Source organism: Bos indicus x Bos taurus, chromosome 9, assembly GCF_003369695.1.
Source record: "Bos indicus x Bos taurus breed Angus x Brahman F1 hybrid chromosome 9, Bos_hybrid_MaternalHap_v2.0, whole genome shotgun sequence".
NCBI lineage: Eukaryota > Metazoa > Chordata > Mammalia > Artiodactyla > Bovidae > Bos > Bos indicus x Bos taurus.
In genome coordinates this window covers 73,395,756-73,411,859 of record NC_040084.1, presented here as the reverse complement: position 1 = coordinate 73,411,859, position 16,104 = coordinate 73,395,756, and the positions used below count along the sequence as shown (strand labels likewise).

General features: G+C 41.2%; 1 protein-coding gene across 6 annotated transcripts in view; it reads left to right on the top strand.

The window, feature by feature from the left end:
- AHI1 (Abelson helper integration site 1) overlaps positions 1–16,104 on the top strand; it is a 220,130-nt gene that overhangs the window by 177,920 nt on the left and 26,106 nt on the right. For all 6 annotated transcript variants that reach the window (XM_027551631.1, XM_027551630.1, XM_027551632.1 and 3 more), the window contains one exon: positions 1,092–1,192. In XM_027551631.1, coding sequence (XP_027407432.1) covers positions 1,092–1,192 — 101 coding nt within the window. The remainder of the gene's footprint in view (positions 1–1,091; positions 1,193–16,104) is intronic.

Genomic DNA, 16,104 nt, shown 5'->3' with positions numbered 1-16,104 from the left:
AGAGCAGATGCTCTGAGGGAGCGTGTGTGTGTGTGTGTGTTATATACACACATAACCTCTTTCAAGCATTCAGTTGAAAGCCCTATCCAATAAGAGAATGATATAATAGAAGACATTGGTACCTTGTTATCACAAAGGACATTTCCCTTGTATCTTAAGCCACTGGAAAGGGAAATTAGATCAGCCTCCATTAATCACATCTAACATCCTTTCCAGTAAGAGACAAACCCATAATAAAATCAACCCATACACAAAGCCCATTAATGTAGCTCATAATTTTAGAATTTTGATCAGGTACAACTTTGGTTCAATTTTGAACTCTTTGTCTCAATTCAGAGTTGCCCATCATTTAACCAAAACAGATTTCCTTTTTAGCCTTTTAAAATTCCCACATAACAACACCATGCATATACATGGATTATACAGATTATAACTTTCGATTATAAGAACCTTAGACCGAACACCGTGAGTAGATTCTGTGTCATACATACTCCCAGTCCCATGTTTGTTAATTTCATACCATATTTGCAAATTATCCTTTATCCACCTCCGCCTGGCAAAATCCTGCCTATTTTTTAGTCTGACAAACCTGCCGCTTTTTCCATTAAGCGTTTACCATCTCCACATCAGAACTTGTCTTTGTTACTGTCTCTCTTCGGAACAATATCACACTTTGTTGTATATTGCAGTTCATTGTGAATACATCTGTCTCTGACTACATTGTAAGCTCCTTGAGAGCAAAGACTGTCCTTGGTCATCTTGCTGTATGATCTTGCATGTAGCAGATTCTCGGTAAATGTGTATTAAGATAAAACGAAATAAGCAGCTGCATGACCGCACACATAGTCAGTAAAAATGAGACTTCCTCCATTTCTGAAACCTGCTGATCAAGACTTGCCGATCATAAGTTGTGCTCTTTGGATAACAAAGACTGTGAGTTGGCTTAATGAAGTGCTGGGTCAGCTTATTGTGAGACCAAGGAAGTGAATAGCAGTGTCTTTAGTTGCATGTCTGCTCCTCCCCATTGTTGTTTTGCCCCCATGGAATGGTGCTCCTCAATTTGATGATGTGAATTCTTTGTTCCATTCTAGCACTCTATCGAGAATTGCCTCCGGAGGTAAAGGAGCGATCCCCTCCTATAACCCCTAAGGAGAAAGCCAAAATGGAAAAAGCTTTTCCAGCTCCACAGAAGGTAAATGTTTTCAAGTATATGTATTCCATGTACTTTGATTTTCACCATCTCTGGATGAAATAGTACTTCATTTTTCATGCTTATACCCTTCATTGTTTATATTATTATTTCTTCTAATATCGCCACCAACATTATGAAATATATAAGGCAAATCTTTACTATAGCCATTTTCCAGATAAGGAAACTGAGGAGGCTCAGAGAGATTAAAGTAGACCCCCGAGTCACAGCCCAAGTGATAGGATGCAAACCCAAAGTGGAACTTGTAACTTTTAGTGTCATGCTATTTCCACTCAATGCATATTTCTGTAACTGTGATACTGACACTGTCAGCAGCCTCACCTGAGGAGTCCACATTTATGCTAAAAAAAAAAAACATTGGGGCCCACAGAATAAAGATGCTCTATCTTTCTAGAGTATTCCTCTTACTTGTTTGTAATTTTAAATGTTTTCAGGTTAAAATAAATATGGATATATAATCAGCCAGAGAAATGTCATGATTTTTTAGCCTGTGCGATCAAATCCTTAAGGATATCAGGCAGAATTCTGATGCTGGTAGTGCTTTGGTAGAAAAGTTTATAAGCACTGTACCACCGTATATATTACTTATTTAACTTATTATGTGACATTAACTCTTACTTTAGGCTGAGTAACTTTGGTTCTTTTTGACTCCATAAATTGGCAGGCATGTACATGTGTATATATATATATATATACACACACACACACATATATATAAACAAATACCATGCCATGATAGGCTTCTGACAGTTGAACCTGTCGTGTATTTTTCTGCCATTCATTCTGTATTTGTTGAGTGCTTACTTCTGTGCTAAGCACGCTTTAGTCCTCACTGAAACAAGACTGAGTAGCCAAGGCACCTGCCCTTGAGGAGCCTACAGGCTGATGGGTGAGACCTCTGCAAGCAGGCGATTTCAGCAGACTATGGTGGGAGCTAAAGTGAAAATCTAATCCTCTAAAATATGCCCTAGGGAGTCCAGGAAGAGTTCCTGGAGGAAGCCAGGCTTGAGCTGAGGCTTATAGGATGAAAAAGGATGTGCTAGGTAAATGATGTTAGAAAAAACATTATAGCAGAGGGAATAGTTTGGGTAAGGTATGGGATGGGATGGTAGGCAGCACAGGGCCTGATGGAAAGAAGAGTAAGTGAAATATAGGAGCCAGGCCTAGCATGCTCTGCTCAGATGCTTAGACTGTAGCCTTCAGACAGAGGGGATTACCTGGAGAAGGAATGACATGTACAGATTTACAGGAGAAAAATACCATTCCGGTGGCAGCATGGTGGTTGGATTAGAGGGAGCTGGAAAATTGGTGAAGAAGCCATTGAAAACAATACATAAAAACCTGAACTACTAGAGATGTAGGGGAGGTGTCATAAGGTAAAGTTGGCAGGATTTTATGATTGATTAGATATGATTAATTAAGTTGGAATCTAGGATAATGCTAAGGATTATTATACAGCTACATGGATAGTGGTACCACAGAAATAATAAAGGAATAAGGAGAATTTGGGGAGTTACAGAAAGGGAATGTTGGGAGTAGGATGTGATGAGTTGTTATAGATATCTTGATTTGTTAGAGGTGGCTCTAGGGCTCTCAGATAGAAATATTCACTGGGGAGCTAGTAATTCAGGACTGGAATTTGAGAGACGGTAGAGCTTCAGAATAAAATGAGGGAGTTAATGTATTCATTGAATTGTATGAAGACAGTTGAAGTTTGTAATAAAGGAGATAGCATAGAGCAAAGAGTTCTGAGAGAAGGCAATCAAGGACAGAATCCCAGTTGAACACTAACTAGGATTTAAGGGACAGTCAGGTGAAGGGCTTCCCTTGTGGCTCAACTGGTAAAGAATCCACCCGCAATGCAGGAGACCTGGGTTTGATCCCTGGGTTGGCAAGATCCCCTGGAGAAGGGAAAGGCTACCCACTCCAGTATTCTGGCCTGGAGAATTCCATGGACTGTGTAGTCCATGGGGTCGCAAAGAGTTGGACACAACTGAGCGACTTTCACTTCACAGCTGAAGGGAAGAAGATTAAGAAAGAATAATCAAAGGAGAAAGAAGGGGAAAAAAGAAGTGGCCTGGAAGCCAGGGGGAAAGAGAGGTTCAGGGAGGGTACAGTGAAGAGTGTCAGAAACAGCTAGTCAGGTGGGGGCTCAGCATGTGACCACCAAGGACCTGGCACGCAAGCACTAGTGTCAGGGACTCACACTGCTGGGATGAGGGTTGATGAACAGAACGGGCCTCCGCAAGTGAACCTGGGGAAGACATTCCCAGAGCTTCACTTGAAGAAAACCAAGTGGTGGCTGGAAGGATGACCTGGTTCCAGGAATGACTTTCTAAATACTGGAATGACATAAAAGCATATCCTGAGGTGTCAAAGCCAAGGGGACAGGCGCACATTGAAGGTAGATAAAGAAAGCACACGTGGATCTTAGCAGAAGCAGGAGCATTGGAAAGACAGGTTGATAGATTAGTCTTGGCTTAGAGCAATGGTTCTCCACCGAGGGTGATTTTGCCTCCCAGGACACATCTGGCAATGCTTGAAGAAATTTCTGTAAATATCAGCAAGGTGAGGGGTACTACTGACAACTAGTGGGTGGGGGTCCAGATGTGGCTAAACATCATAGCATCCCCAGGACAGCCCCATCCATAAAGGAGTGTTGTCTGGCCATGCTGAGCATAGAGCTGCTGCTACTGCTGCTAAATCGCTTTAGTCATGTCTGACTCTGTGCGACCCCATAGATGGCAGCCCACCAGGCTCCGCTGTTCCTGGGATTCTCCAGGCAAGAACACTGGAGTAGGTTGCCATTTCCTTCTCCAATGCATGAAAATGAAAAGTGAAAGTGAAGTCACTCAGTTGTGTCCAACTCTTAGCGACTCCATGGACTGCAGCCTACCAGGTTCCTCCATCCATAGGATTTTCCAGGCAAGAGTACTGGAGTGGGGTGCCATTGCCTTCTCTGGAGCATAGAGCATTACCCCTCTAAAACAGGTAAACATAAAAGAGGATACAGGTAAGTTGATAGTGTGGAAGCTTAGAAATTGAGAATATCTCCATGTTCTCCAAAACAGGAAGGCAGGTCTGCTTCCAGTGTGAGGGTCGTAGAAGTGAGACAGGAGGAATAGTGACTGTGAGAATACCTGTAATGACAGCAGGAGCAGGGCTCACTGGGGACAAATAAAGAGATTCCTGAGTAGTTCTGAGAGCTACTGTTTGAATACTGTAAAAGCCTTGGTGACATCTTTCCGTGTTGTTGGGTTTTCCCTCAGTAATCCTCAGCATCTAGGCCTGGCAGTGCAGAAGGCAGCTTTGGTCTGATGCATAATTGGAGGTTTTGTGGGTGTGACAGAGAACAAGAGCAGAAGAGACTTGATAGCATTGGTCAAACAGTCACAGGAGTGACCCACCACAGAGGATCAGCCAGATCAGAAAGGACGTGGAATTGAGAGAAGACTGGCAGACTTAGCAAGGTTGCAGCAAGCCTCCCACACCCCAGTGGCAGCGTAGTGTGAAACAGGAAAGGAATTAACCAACTGAAACGATGACCTGTAAATCCAGAAGTTCTCTTGCTTATTTAATATATCAGATGCCAGATAACTCAAAGTTATGATAAATCCACAGAGTTGTGTATAAGAGCTGGAGTGAAATTGAAGGACATGGCAATAGAATTGAGCTGGTCAAGGAATTAGAGTTATTGGTTGGGCAAGTTGTTCTCTTGGACATTAAAATTCCAGGACAGTTATAAAAGTTGGGAGGAAGAGGGCACAGGTGAACCGGGAGCTGAAGTTCTTAATTCTTGTGTAAAGCAGATGTTTCAACCTTGGCTTCACATTAAAGTCACCTGAGAAATTAAAAAAAAAAAAAAAAAAGGCCTGTGTTCACATCCACAGATTGATTTAATTGGGCTGGAATAGGGCCTTGGCATGGGTAGATTGCAGAAACTTTCCAGGTGATTTTAATGTACAACCAACATTAAGAACCACTGTGTAAGAGTGACCACAAGTCTGAAGGTAAGAGCTGAAAAGATACATAAAGGATGTTATAGCCAGATGTCAAGGTATAACATAACAGCCTAAAATTAGCAGTGGAGAGCTAAGAGGAGGCCACTGTTAACTCTAGCCCCCGTGGTTCATGGTTGGCTTATGTGTGAATGAACAGCTTATGTGCAGAGAATTGAAACACAAACAATTCTTGGTAAAACTCCAGTTACAAATCCAGCAAGGATTTATGGCAATGGTTGCCTATAAGAGTAAGGGGACTACAGTGGATACAGTTGAAAAGATTGGCATGGAATTTGGCTATGGGCAGATGTCACATGTGTAATAGTATCCATTGTTTGAAATTCACCATATTTGAGAATTCAGGAAGATGCTAATAACTTATATGCAGAGTACATCTTGAGAAACACTGGGCTGGAAGAAGCACAAGCTGGAATCAAGATTGCTTGGAGAAATATCAATAACCTCAGATATGCAGATGACACCACCCTTATGGCAGAAAGTGAAGAGGAACTAAAAAGCCTCTTGATGAAAGTGAAAGAGGAGAGTGAAAAAGTTGGCTTAAAGCTCAACATTCAGAAAACAAAGATCATGGCATCTGGTCCCATCACTTCATGGGAAATAGATGGGGAAACAGTGGAAACAGTGTCAGACTTTATTAATATTTTTGGGCTCCAAAATCACAGCAGATGGTGATTGCAACCATGAAATTAAAAGATGCTTACTCCTTGGAAGGAGGGTTATGACCAACCTAGGTAGCATATTCAAAAGCAGAGACATTACTTTGCCAACAAAGGTCCGTCTAGTCAAGGCTATGGTTTTTCCAGTGGTTATGTATAGATGTCAGAGTTGGACTGTGAAGAAAGCTGAATGCCAGAGAATTGATGCTTTTGAACCTTGGTGTTGGAGAAGACTCTTTGAGAGTCCCTTGGACTGCAAGGAGATCCAACCAGTCCATTCTAAAGGAAATCAGTCCTGGGTGTTCTTTGGAAGGAATGATGCTAAAGCTGAAACTCCAATACTTGGCCACCTCATGCGAAGAGTTGACTCATTGGAAAAGACCCTGATGCTGGGAGGGATTGGGGGCAGGAGGAGAAGGAGATGACAGAGGATGAGATGGCTGGATGGCATCACCAGCTCGATAGATGTGAGTTTGAGTGAACTCCGGCAGTTGTTGATGGACAGGGAGGCCTGGCGTGCTGCAATTCATGGGGTCGCAAAGAGTCAGACACGGCTGAGTGACTGAGCAACTGAACTGAACTGAATATAAATTTAACCTAAAGACATACATGCACTGAAAGCATTTATGACATCGGCATGGAGTCATCGTAACAACTAACAAGATTTGTAGTCTGTGTCAGGAACTGGGTGAGATGCTTTGAAAGACACGGCCTTTACTTGTGTTGGCTTACTGGTATTCCCACCTGTGCCTCAGGCTGAACTTTGACACTGAACCCACCTTGGTGTGTTCCTCTCCAACAGCCTTGAGCTACTTGTCCCTCAGCCAGAGGAGTTACAAGGAACTCCGGCACTGCCTCACTGGCTGCTGCATCCTGATGAGCCTGTGCTCCTATGGAAGGAGACCTCTTCCCTGCCTCTGAGACTCCCTGGTTCTCACTGCCTGTGCCGCTCCTCTGCTTAGCAGAGCTTGCCACACCGTAGTCTCAGTCTAGACTGTAACTAATTTTTTAAATTGTGTGTGCCTTGTCTTCAACCAGACTATCTTCATGCTGGAAGTAGACCTTTATAATATATCCCAACAGACCTTCAGATACCCTACCTGACCTTTGAGATCTGCTTCAGGCTATCCCACTGCTGCCCAAACCCTAATTCCGGCAGATCCAAAGAGCTTGTAGATGTGCACGTAAAATATTTAAAAACATAAATAGGTAGAGTAAGGATTTGTGAGAGCCTAGGAATACATTTAGGAAAAAAAGGAGAAAAATTCTCCTGGAGAAGATGGAGCTCAAATAAGGCTTTAGGGCTTAAGATACAAGGATTTCTTTTGTTGAAGAACACATTTTGATCTACTTTATCTGAATCCATGTATTAGACTACCAACCAACCAGTGAAGTTGCTCAGTCATGTCTGACTCCTTGCGACCCCATGGACTGTAGCCTACCAGGCTCCTCCATCCATGGAATTTTCCAGGCAAGAGTACTGGAATGGGTTGCCACGTCCTTCTCCAGGGTATCGTCCCAACTCAGGGATTGAACCCAGGTCTCCCACATTACAGGCGGCCGCTTTACTGTCTGAGCCACTAGAATCTTACATATATGTATTTGTCTTCACATGTGGAACGTAGCACATGAATACTTAGACACTGTTTTATGTCCCTTTTGGAGAAAGTATAAAGAATGATCTAAGCTTATGTGAGAAGTCCCCGGGAAACGTTAATGCTGTCCCAGGTAACCAAAATGCCTTGGGTTTACTCTTGAGTCGTGACGCAAACAGCCAGCCCTTGAGAAATGTGTATCTGGGCTTCCTTAGCACCTGGCAGAGTTGCATTTCTTCAGTTTAGTTTCTTTATCAGAGTATGTATGGTTTGATTTTATCAAGATCCTGCCTTATAAACCTACCACAAATTCTATCAGATGTTTAATTTCATGTGCAAGTTTTATTTTTATTATCATATATGAGATAAGTTTTTTCTTAAAAAGAAAAAAGGACCTGAAAAGTGATCTCTGATAAGCGACTAGAATTGGGGGCGAGTTGGAGAGTGGGTCCTGAGTTCATAGAACTATAGAATTAGTGACATGGAAGGAACCTTAGAGATCAACCCTGGTGATTCTAGTCAGCTCCTTTTTGTAGATGAGGAAATCAGGATAGATCCAGAAAGGTTATAAGGAGTTCGTTCAGAATAACCCTGCTGGTAGGAGCCCAGCCTCCGTGCTCTCAGGCCAGTACCCTTTGTCCTCCACGTCTAGTCAGCAGCACAGGCAGACAGCTGTTACCTGCACAGCTAGCCACGTTTTGCATTACATTGCCTTTTTTAATATAATAGCCAACATTATTGGCTGTGCTGGGTCTTTGTTGCTACAAGGGCTTTTCTCTAGCTGTGAAGAGCAGGGGCTGCTCCCTAGATGCTGTGCGCAGGCTTCTCGTGGTGGCCTTGCTTGTTGAGGACTAGGGGCTCTAGGATGTGTAGGCTTCAGTAGCTGTGGCCCATGGGCTCAGTGGTTGCAGCTCCCAGCTCTGGAGTGCAAGCTCAGTGGTAGTGGCACAGGGGGTTAGTTGCTTTGCAGCATGTGCGATCTTCCTGGATCAAGGATCTAACTGATGCCTCCTTTATGGGCAAGTGGATTTTTTTACCACTGAACCACCAGGGAAGCCCTCACGCTGCATTTTTACATCCCTTTATATGTTTGTTTCATTGTACCCTTTCTTCATGTGGAAGCCTTTAGAATCATATTGTCTGTACTTCTTAAGAAAAACAGGAAAGAAACCCCTTCAATAGTTGTTTTTTTTTTAATTTCTATTCAAACTATAGAATAAGAAGTAAAATTATACCATTTGGCAGCTGCTAAATCGTCTGAGTCCTTCCAAGTGGAACACACCTGTTGTGTCGCTCAGTGTACCAGATACCTCCCAACATTTCATCTGGTTCATTGAAGTGTTGGCAGGTGATGGCAGCATTTGGCTTTTCGTCTGCAAGAGGAGGGGATGAGTCTTGTTCATTACACTCCACAAATGGCCAGAGACTCCCCAAATTAACATGTACCACGGGGGTATAGGAGAATGTTTTGTCAAGCTCATTCTAGAAAATCTTCACTGTAGTGTGCTGTAAATTTACGTCTTATAGAAAGAAGAGTACTGGTGCTATCAGGGAGAAAAGCAACTCAGGAGGTTTGGGAAAACAGAAGTGCTGACAACATTCATTTGTGTTTATACTGTGAACTCTTTAGGCTTTTTATTTTTGCTAGCCTAAGTACTAACCTACATCATTCATGTATTAGTGGAGGAAAGTTGTTGATAAAGTTCCTTTTGTAAAATTTTTATTTATACTATAAAAGTAATATATGCTCATAGTTTTAAAAATCCAAACAATAGAGAATAGTGTAAATGAACGATAAAATTCCTTTATCCAGCTAACATTCATCTTCACTCTGTTTCTTGCATACCCTGTTAAAGATGTTATCTGAATATATGAATACATGTCTGTTCATGTCTGTTCTTTGTTTTGATGAAACTAGGATCATAATATTTTTATTTCACCAATATATCTTGGACATCTTTTTTAATTAATTTTTTTGAAGTATAGTTGGCATACAACGTTAGTTTCAGACATGCGACGTGGTGATTCAACATTTAAATATATTATGAAGTGATCACCACAGTAAATCTAGTAACCATCTGTCACTATACAAAATTATTATAATCTTATTGACTATATTCCTTATGCTGTAATTTATTTCGTAAATGGAATTTTGTACCTCTTAATCCCCCTCGCCTGTTTCGCCCATCCCCCCATGTATCTGAGCCTGTTTTTGTTGTTCATTTGTTTTGTCTTTTAGATTCCACATGTAAGTGAAATCATAGGATATTTGTCTTTCTCCATCTTACTTACTTCTCTTAGTATAATACCCTCTAGATCTATCCATGTTTTCAAAAATGGCAAGATTTTATTCTTTTTATGTCCATTATATATACCACATCATCTTTGTCCATTCATCTGTCAGTGGACACTTAGCTTGCTTCGTATCTTGGCTATTGTAAATAACGCTGCAGTGAACGTAGAGATACATACATTTTTTTTGAAATAGTGCTTGTGTTTTCTTCAGGTAAATACCCAAAAGTGGAATTGCTGAATTACATGGTGGTTCTCATTTTAATTTTTCGAGGAGCCTCCCCTACTGTTTTGCCACAGTGTCTGTAAAAATTTACATTCCCACTGACAGTGCACAGAGGTTTCCTTTTCTCTGCATCCTACCCAACATCTGCTATTTTTTGTCTTTTTGAGGATAGCAGTTCTAACGGGTGTGAGGTGATATCTCATTGTGATTTTGATTTGCATTATCTTGATGACAACTGATATTGAGCATCTTTTCATGTACCCATTGGCCATCTGGATGTCTTCTTTGGAAATATATCTGATCAGATCCTCTGCCCATTTTTCAATTGGATTGTTTGTTTGTTTGTTTGTTTATATATTATTAAGACGCATGTGTTCTTTTGAATATTAACCCCCTATTGGATATATCACCAAGCTATCTACTCCCATTCAGGATGCTGCCTTTTCATTTTGTTAGTGGTTTACCTCACTGTGAAAAGCTTTTTAGTGAGATGTAATACCATTTGTTAGGGCTTTCCAGGTGGCTCGGTGGTAAGGAATCCACGTGCAATGAAGAAGACATAGGTTCAATCCCTTAGTTGCGGAAGATCCCCTGGTGGATAAAAATGGCAACCCACTCAAGTATTCTTGCCTGGAAAATCGCATGGACAGAGGAGCTTGGTAGGCTACAGTCCATCAGATCAGATCAGTCGCTCAGTCGTGTCCGACTCTTTGTGACCCCATGAATCGCAGCACGCCAGGCCTCCCCTGTCCATCACCAACTCCCGGAGTTCACTCAGACTCACGTCCATCGAGTCAGTGATGCCATCCAGCCATCTCATCCTCTTTCGTCCCCTTCTCCTCCTGCCCCCAATTTCTCCCAGCATCAGAGTCTTTTCCAATGAGTCAACTCTTTGCATGAGGTGGTCAAAGTACTGGAGTTTCAGCTTTAGCATCATTCCTTCCAAAGAAATCCCAGAGCTGATCTCCTTCAGAATGGACTGGTTGGATCTCCTTGCAGTCCAAGGGACTCTCAAGAGTCTTCTCCAACACCACAGTTCAAAAGCATCAATTCTTTGGCGCTCAGCTTTCTTCACAGTCCAACTCTCACATCCATACATGACCACAGGAAAAACCATAGCCTTGACTAGACGGACCTTTGTTGGCAAAGTAATGTCTCTGCTTTTGAATATGCTATCTAGGTTGGTCATAACTTTCCTTCCAAGGAGAAAACGTCTTTTAATTTCATGGCTGCAGTCACCATCTGTAGTGATTTTGGAGCCCAGAAAAATAAAGTCTGACACTGTTTCCACTGTTTCCCCATCTATTTGCCATGAAGTGGTGGGACCGGATGCCATGATCTTCGTTTTCTGAATGTTGAGCTTTAAGCCAACTTTTTCAGTCTCCACTTTCACGTTCATCAAGAGGCTTTTGAGTTCCTCTTCACTTTCTGCCATAAGGGTGGTGTCATCTGCATATCTGAGGTTATGATATTTCTCCCGGCAATCTTGATTCCAGCTTGTGTTTCTTCCAGTCCAGCGTTTCTCATGATGTACTCTGCATATAAGTTAAATAAGCAGGGTGACAATATACAGCCTTGACGAACTCCTTTTCCTATTTGGAACCAGTCTGTTGTTCCATGTCCAGTTTTAACTGTTGCTTCCTGAGGGTCACAAAAATACAGTCCATAGGGTCACAAAGAGTCAGACACAACTGAGCATGTAGTACATTTCTTAGTTTTTGCTTTTGTTGTCCTTGCCTGAGGAAACAGATCCAAAAATATTACTAAGACCCATGTCAGAGTGTTTACTGCCAGTATTCTCTTGAGGAGTTTTATGGTTTCAGGGCTTACATTTAAGTCTTTAGTTCATTTTGAGTTTGTTTTTTGTTTTTTTTTTAATAAAGATATCTAGGTATCTGTTCTTATTACCACAGGTAATTCTGTTCTTTTTATAGTTTTAAGATACTGAAATATCCAGTTATCTTTTTTTAATACCTAAAATGCCCAGGGTTGTTTTTTTTTTTTTTTTTTTTTTTTAAATTTCTGAAAGTGCTTAGTTTTCTTCTTTTTTTTAATGTCTAAAAAATTAAACCTATGATAAAAGAGTACCTTCTAATATCAGTAAATTTTCAATGTTAACACAACCAATTATGTTTTTGTGTAAGTGCCAGGCATATAGTAACAATTATGCATAGGAATATTAGATTATTTCTATGAATGTGGAGAAATTACTGTAATGTTTTATGTCTTTCTCTAAAAACTCATTAAATGAATAATAGTTATTTTTTTATTCCAAGATAATTGTTAAAATATCCATCATAGCTCATCTCTTCATGAGAGAAAAGTGTTTTAATTATTTTCAAAATTTTATTTTAGCATATAGAGTCACAGAGAGCAGGCTTGGTTAATTCAGAAAAGCTGACTTCCAAACTGAACTGCATGTTCCAGTTATATTCAGGAACAGCTGTTTTCTTGTCTAGTCCAAAATAAGAACAGAGAACCCCAAAGCATCAGATAACTCCATGGTAGTTCCTCTTCCAGCCAAACACATGCACACAAAATTTTACATTGATAATTCTGTCAACCTATCAGAAAAATAGTAGGCAGTGAATAAGTTGCCTTCGGTGTACATGTTTGTGCCTTTTTCTACAAAATATCTAACTTTTATTTACCCTCTTCATCCCCAAAGTAGACTGTTTATTAAAGCCTGGATTAATTATGCTCTGTATCACTGTTTTTAAAAATCACTTCATATAGAAAAAAATTTTCCGTTTACTTCTCCTTGTAAGAGAAGTATATCCATATTATTCTTAAACATAGGAATTATATGATTTTATTACTGTGCTGATGTCCAATAGCAAATTTATAGTAGACAGTGGTAGATTTTTCCAACTACCTAAAAGTTAGTTAATATACACTGAATCATTGAATACAATCTTAACACGACTGAAGCGACTTAGCAGCAGCAGCAACAGCAATGCTAAAGAATAAAATCAATTTACATCTTTTTCACTTTAGTAATTTATTTATCAAAGAAAATACAGTTGATTAAACCTCTAATTTATTATATCAGATAGATAAAAATTACTATATGCTTGATTCACTTTAAAATTCAGGGTATATTTGAGCTTTTGTTTCTTTATCTGAAGAGAACGAAGTCAAAATTTTAACTTATAAGTAAATAAGCATTCAAGTGCTTGTTTGTGTCCCATAAAGAATCTCAGTGCAGACACTGATATTTCTTTTTCTCTCCATAATTTGGTTCAATAACTTATAAATATTAAAAGGAAAAAGATGTCAATTGTTTAAAAAAGTGTTATTTACATTTGAAAAATATATTTAGTCTAGAGATATACGATGCCCTGCAAAGAAAGTGAGTGGACGACGTCCTTGGTGGTTCAGTGGATGAGAATCTACCTGGCAGTGCTAGGGACACATGTTCGATCCCTGGTCTGGGAAGAGCCCACATGCCACGAGGCAGCTAAGCCGCTGGGCCGCAACTACTGGAGCCTGTGCTCCAGAGCCCCCGGGCCGCAGGTGCTGAAGCTCATGCGCCTAGAGCCTGTGCACCACAATGAGAAGCCCGTGCACCACAGTGAAGAATAGCCCCTACTTATCTCAACTGGAGAAAGTGAGCACACAGCCACAAAGACCCAGAGCAGCCAAAAATAAATACATAAATGATTTTTAAAAAGCATTTTAAAAAAAAGGAAAGTGAGTGGGATCCCCCATGATATTACAGCAGCAAAGCTAGCATGAGTCTCCTCACAAGCTCAGATTCCACTACCAATAATAGAGTCCCTAAACATTCTCCATACAATTTCTGTCCTTTATTGAGCCCATCTTTGCATAAAATGTTCCCTTGGTATCTCTAATTTTCTTGAAGACATCTCTAGTCTTTCCCATTCTATTGTTTTCCTCTATTTCTTTGCATTGATCCCTGAGGAAGGCTTTCTTATCTCTCCTTGCTATTTTTTGAAACTCTGCATTCAAATGGGTATAGCTTTCCTTTTCTCCTTTGCTTTTCGCTTCTCTTCTTTTCACAGCTATTTGTAAGTCCTCCCCAGACAACCATTTTGCTTTTTTGCATTTCTTTTTCCTGGGCATGGCCTTGATCCCTGTCTCCTGTACAATGTCACAAACCTCCGTCCATAGTTCATCAGGCACTCTATCTATCAGATCTAGTCCCTTAAATCTATTTCTCACTTCCACTGTAGAATCATAGGGAATTTGATTTAGGTCATACCTGAATGCTCTAGTGGTAGTGGACATGGAACAACAGACTGGTTCCAAATAGGAAAAGGAGTACGTCAAGGCTATATATTGTCACCCTGCTTATTTAACTCATATGCAGAGTATATCATGAGAAACGCTGGGCTGGAAGAAGTACAAGCTGGAATCAAGATTGCTGGGAGAAATATCAATAACCTCAGATATGCAGATGACACCACCCTTATGGCAGAAAGTGAAGAAGAACTAAAGAGCCACTTGATGAAAGTGAAAGAGGAGAGTGAAAAAGTTGGCTTAAAGCTCAACATTCAGAAAACGAAGATCATGGCATCCGGTCCCATCACTTCATGGGAAATAGATGGGGAAACAGAGGAAACAGTGTCAGACTTTATTTTTGGGGCTCCAAAATCACTGCAGATAGTGATTGCAGCCATGAAATTAAAAGACGCTTACTCCTTGGAAGGAAAGTTATGACCAACCTAGATAGCATATTCAAAACAGAGACATTACTTTGCCAACGAAGGTCTGTCTAGTCAAGGCTATAGTTTCTCCAGTGGTCATGTGTGGATGTGAGAGGAGTTGGACTGTGAAGAAAGCTGAGCACCAAAGAATTGATGCTTTTGAACTGTGGTGTTGGAGAAGATTCTTGAGAGTCCCTTGGACTGCAAGGAGATCCAACCAGTCCATCCTAAAGGAGATTGGTCCTGGGTGTTCATTGGAAGGACTGATGCTAAAGCTGAAACTCCAATACTTTGGCCACCTCATGCGAAGAGTTGACTCTTTGAAAAAGACCCTGATGCTGGGAGGTATTTTGGGCAGGAGGAGAAGGGGACGACAGAGGATGAGATGGCTGGATGGCATCACTGACTCGATGGACATGGGTTTGGGTGAACTCCGGGAGTTGGTGATGGACAGGGAGGCCTGGTGTGCTGCAATTCATGGGGTTGCAAAGAGTCGGACATGACTGAGCGACTGAACTGAACTGAACTCAACTGAAACGTTCTCCACAGAGGAACTCTAAAAACCTCCAAAATCTCTCTTGCCCTGCAAGAACCCGTGAAACCTTAACTCTGTTGAAGGTCTGTAACAAGTTTTACTACTCATTCTCCTCTTGGTCCTCTTCCGCAGTCAGTGTCTGTGATGAGGGTAACAGCCTGTGCGTTGTCTCTTCCCCTGCAGCTCTGTTTCTTGCTACTTTGGGCAGTTCTCTTAACCCTCCACAGAGTGAGACCCCACAAATTCCTTGTCCTCTTAATTTCTCTCTCCTAGATAATTGCCAGTGGTTTTAGTCTCAACCCCCCAAAGTAGGTTTGGGGAATATTTCATTTTCTTGAGGGCTTCCCTGGTAGCTCAGCTGATAAAGAATCCACCTGCAATGTAGGTGGTTCAATTCTTGGGTTAGGAAGATCTGCTGGTTCAATTCTTGGGTTGGGAAGATCTGCTGAAGAAGGGATAGGTTACCCACTCCAGTATTCTTGGGCTTCCCTGGTGGCTCAGCTGGTAAAGAATCCACCTGCAGTGTTGGAGACCTGGGTTCAATCCCTGGGTAGGGAAGATTCCCCGGAGAAGGGAATGGCTATCCACTCCAGTATTCTGGCCTGGAGAATTCCATGGACAGAGGAGCCTGGCAGGCTACAGTCCATGAGTCACAAGGAGTCGGACATGACTGAGTGACTTTCACTTTTCACTTTCATTTTCTTTAATGTCTTCCTAACTCCCATCACTTAAAATGTGTACAAAATAATGTTAGGGCAAAGTTGTTTTGCAGTGTAGCAACCCACTGATTATTCAACTGGATTGAGTCTCTCAGCCCATCTCATTTTCTTATACAAATCTTCCATGGAAACTTAGTTTAGAGAATAATATAAATTCTCAATAAAGTCTTCATAATTGT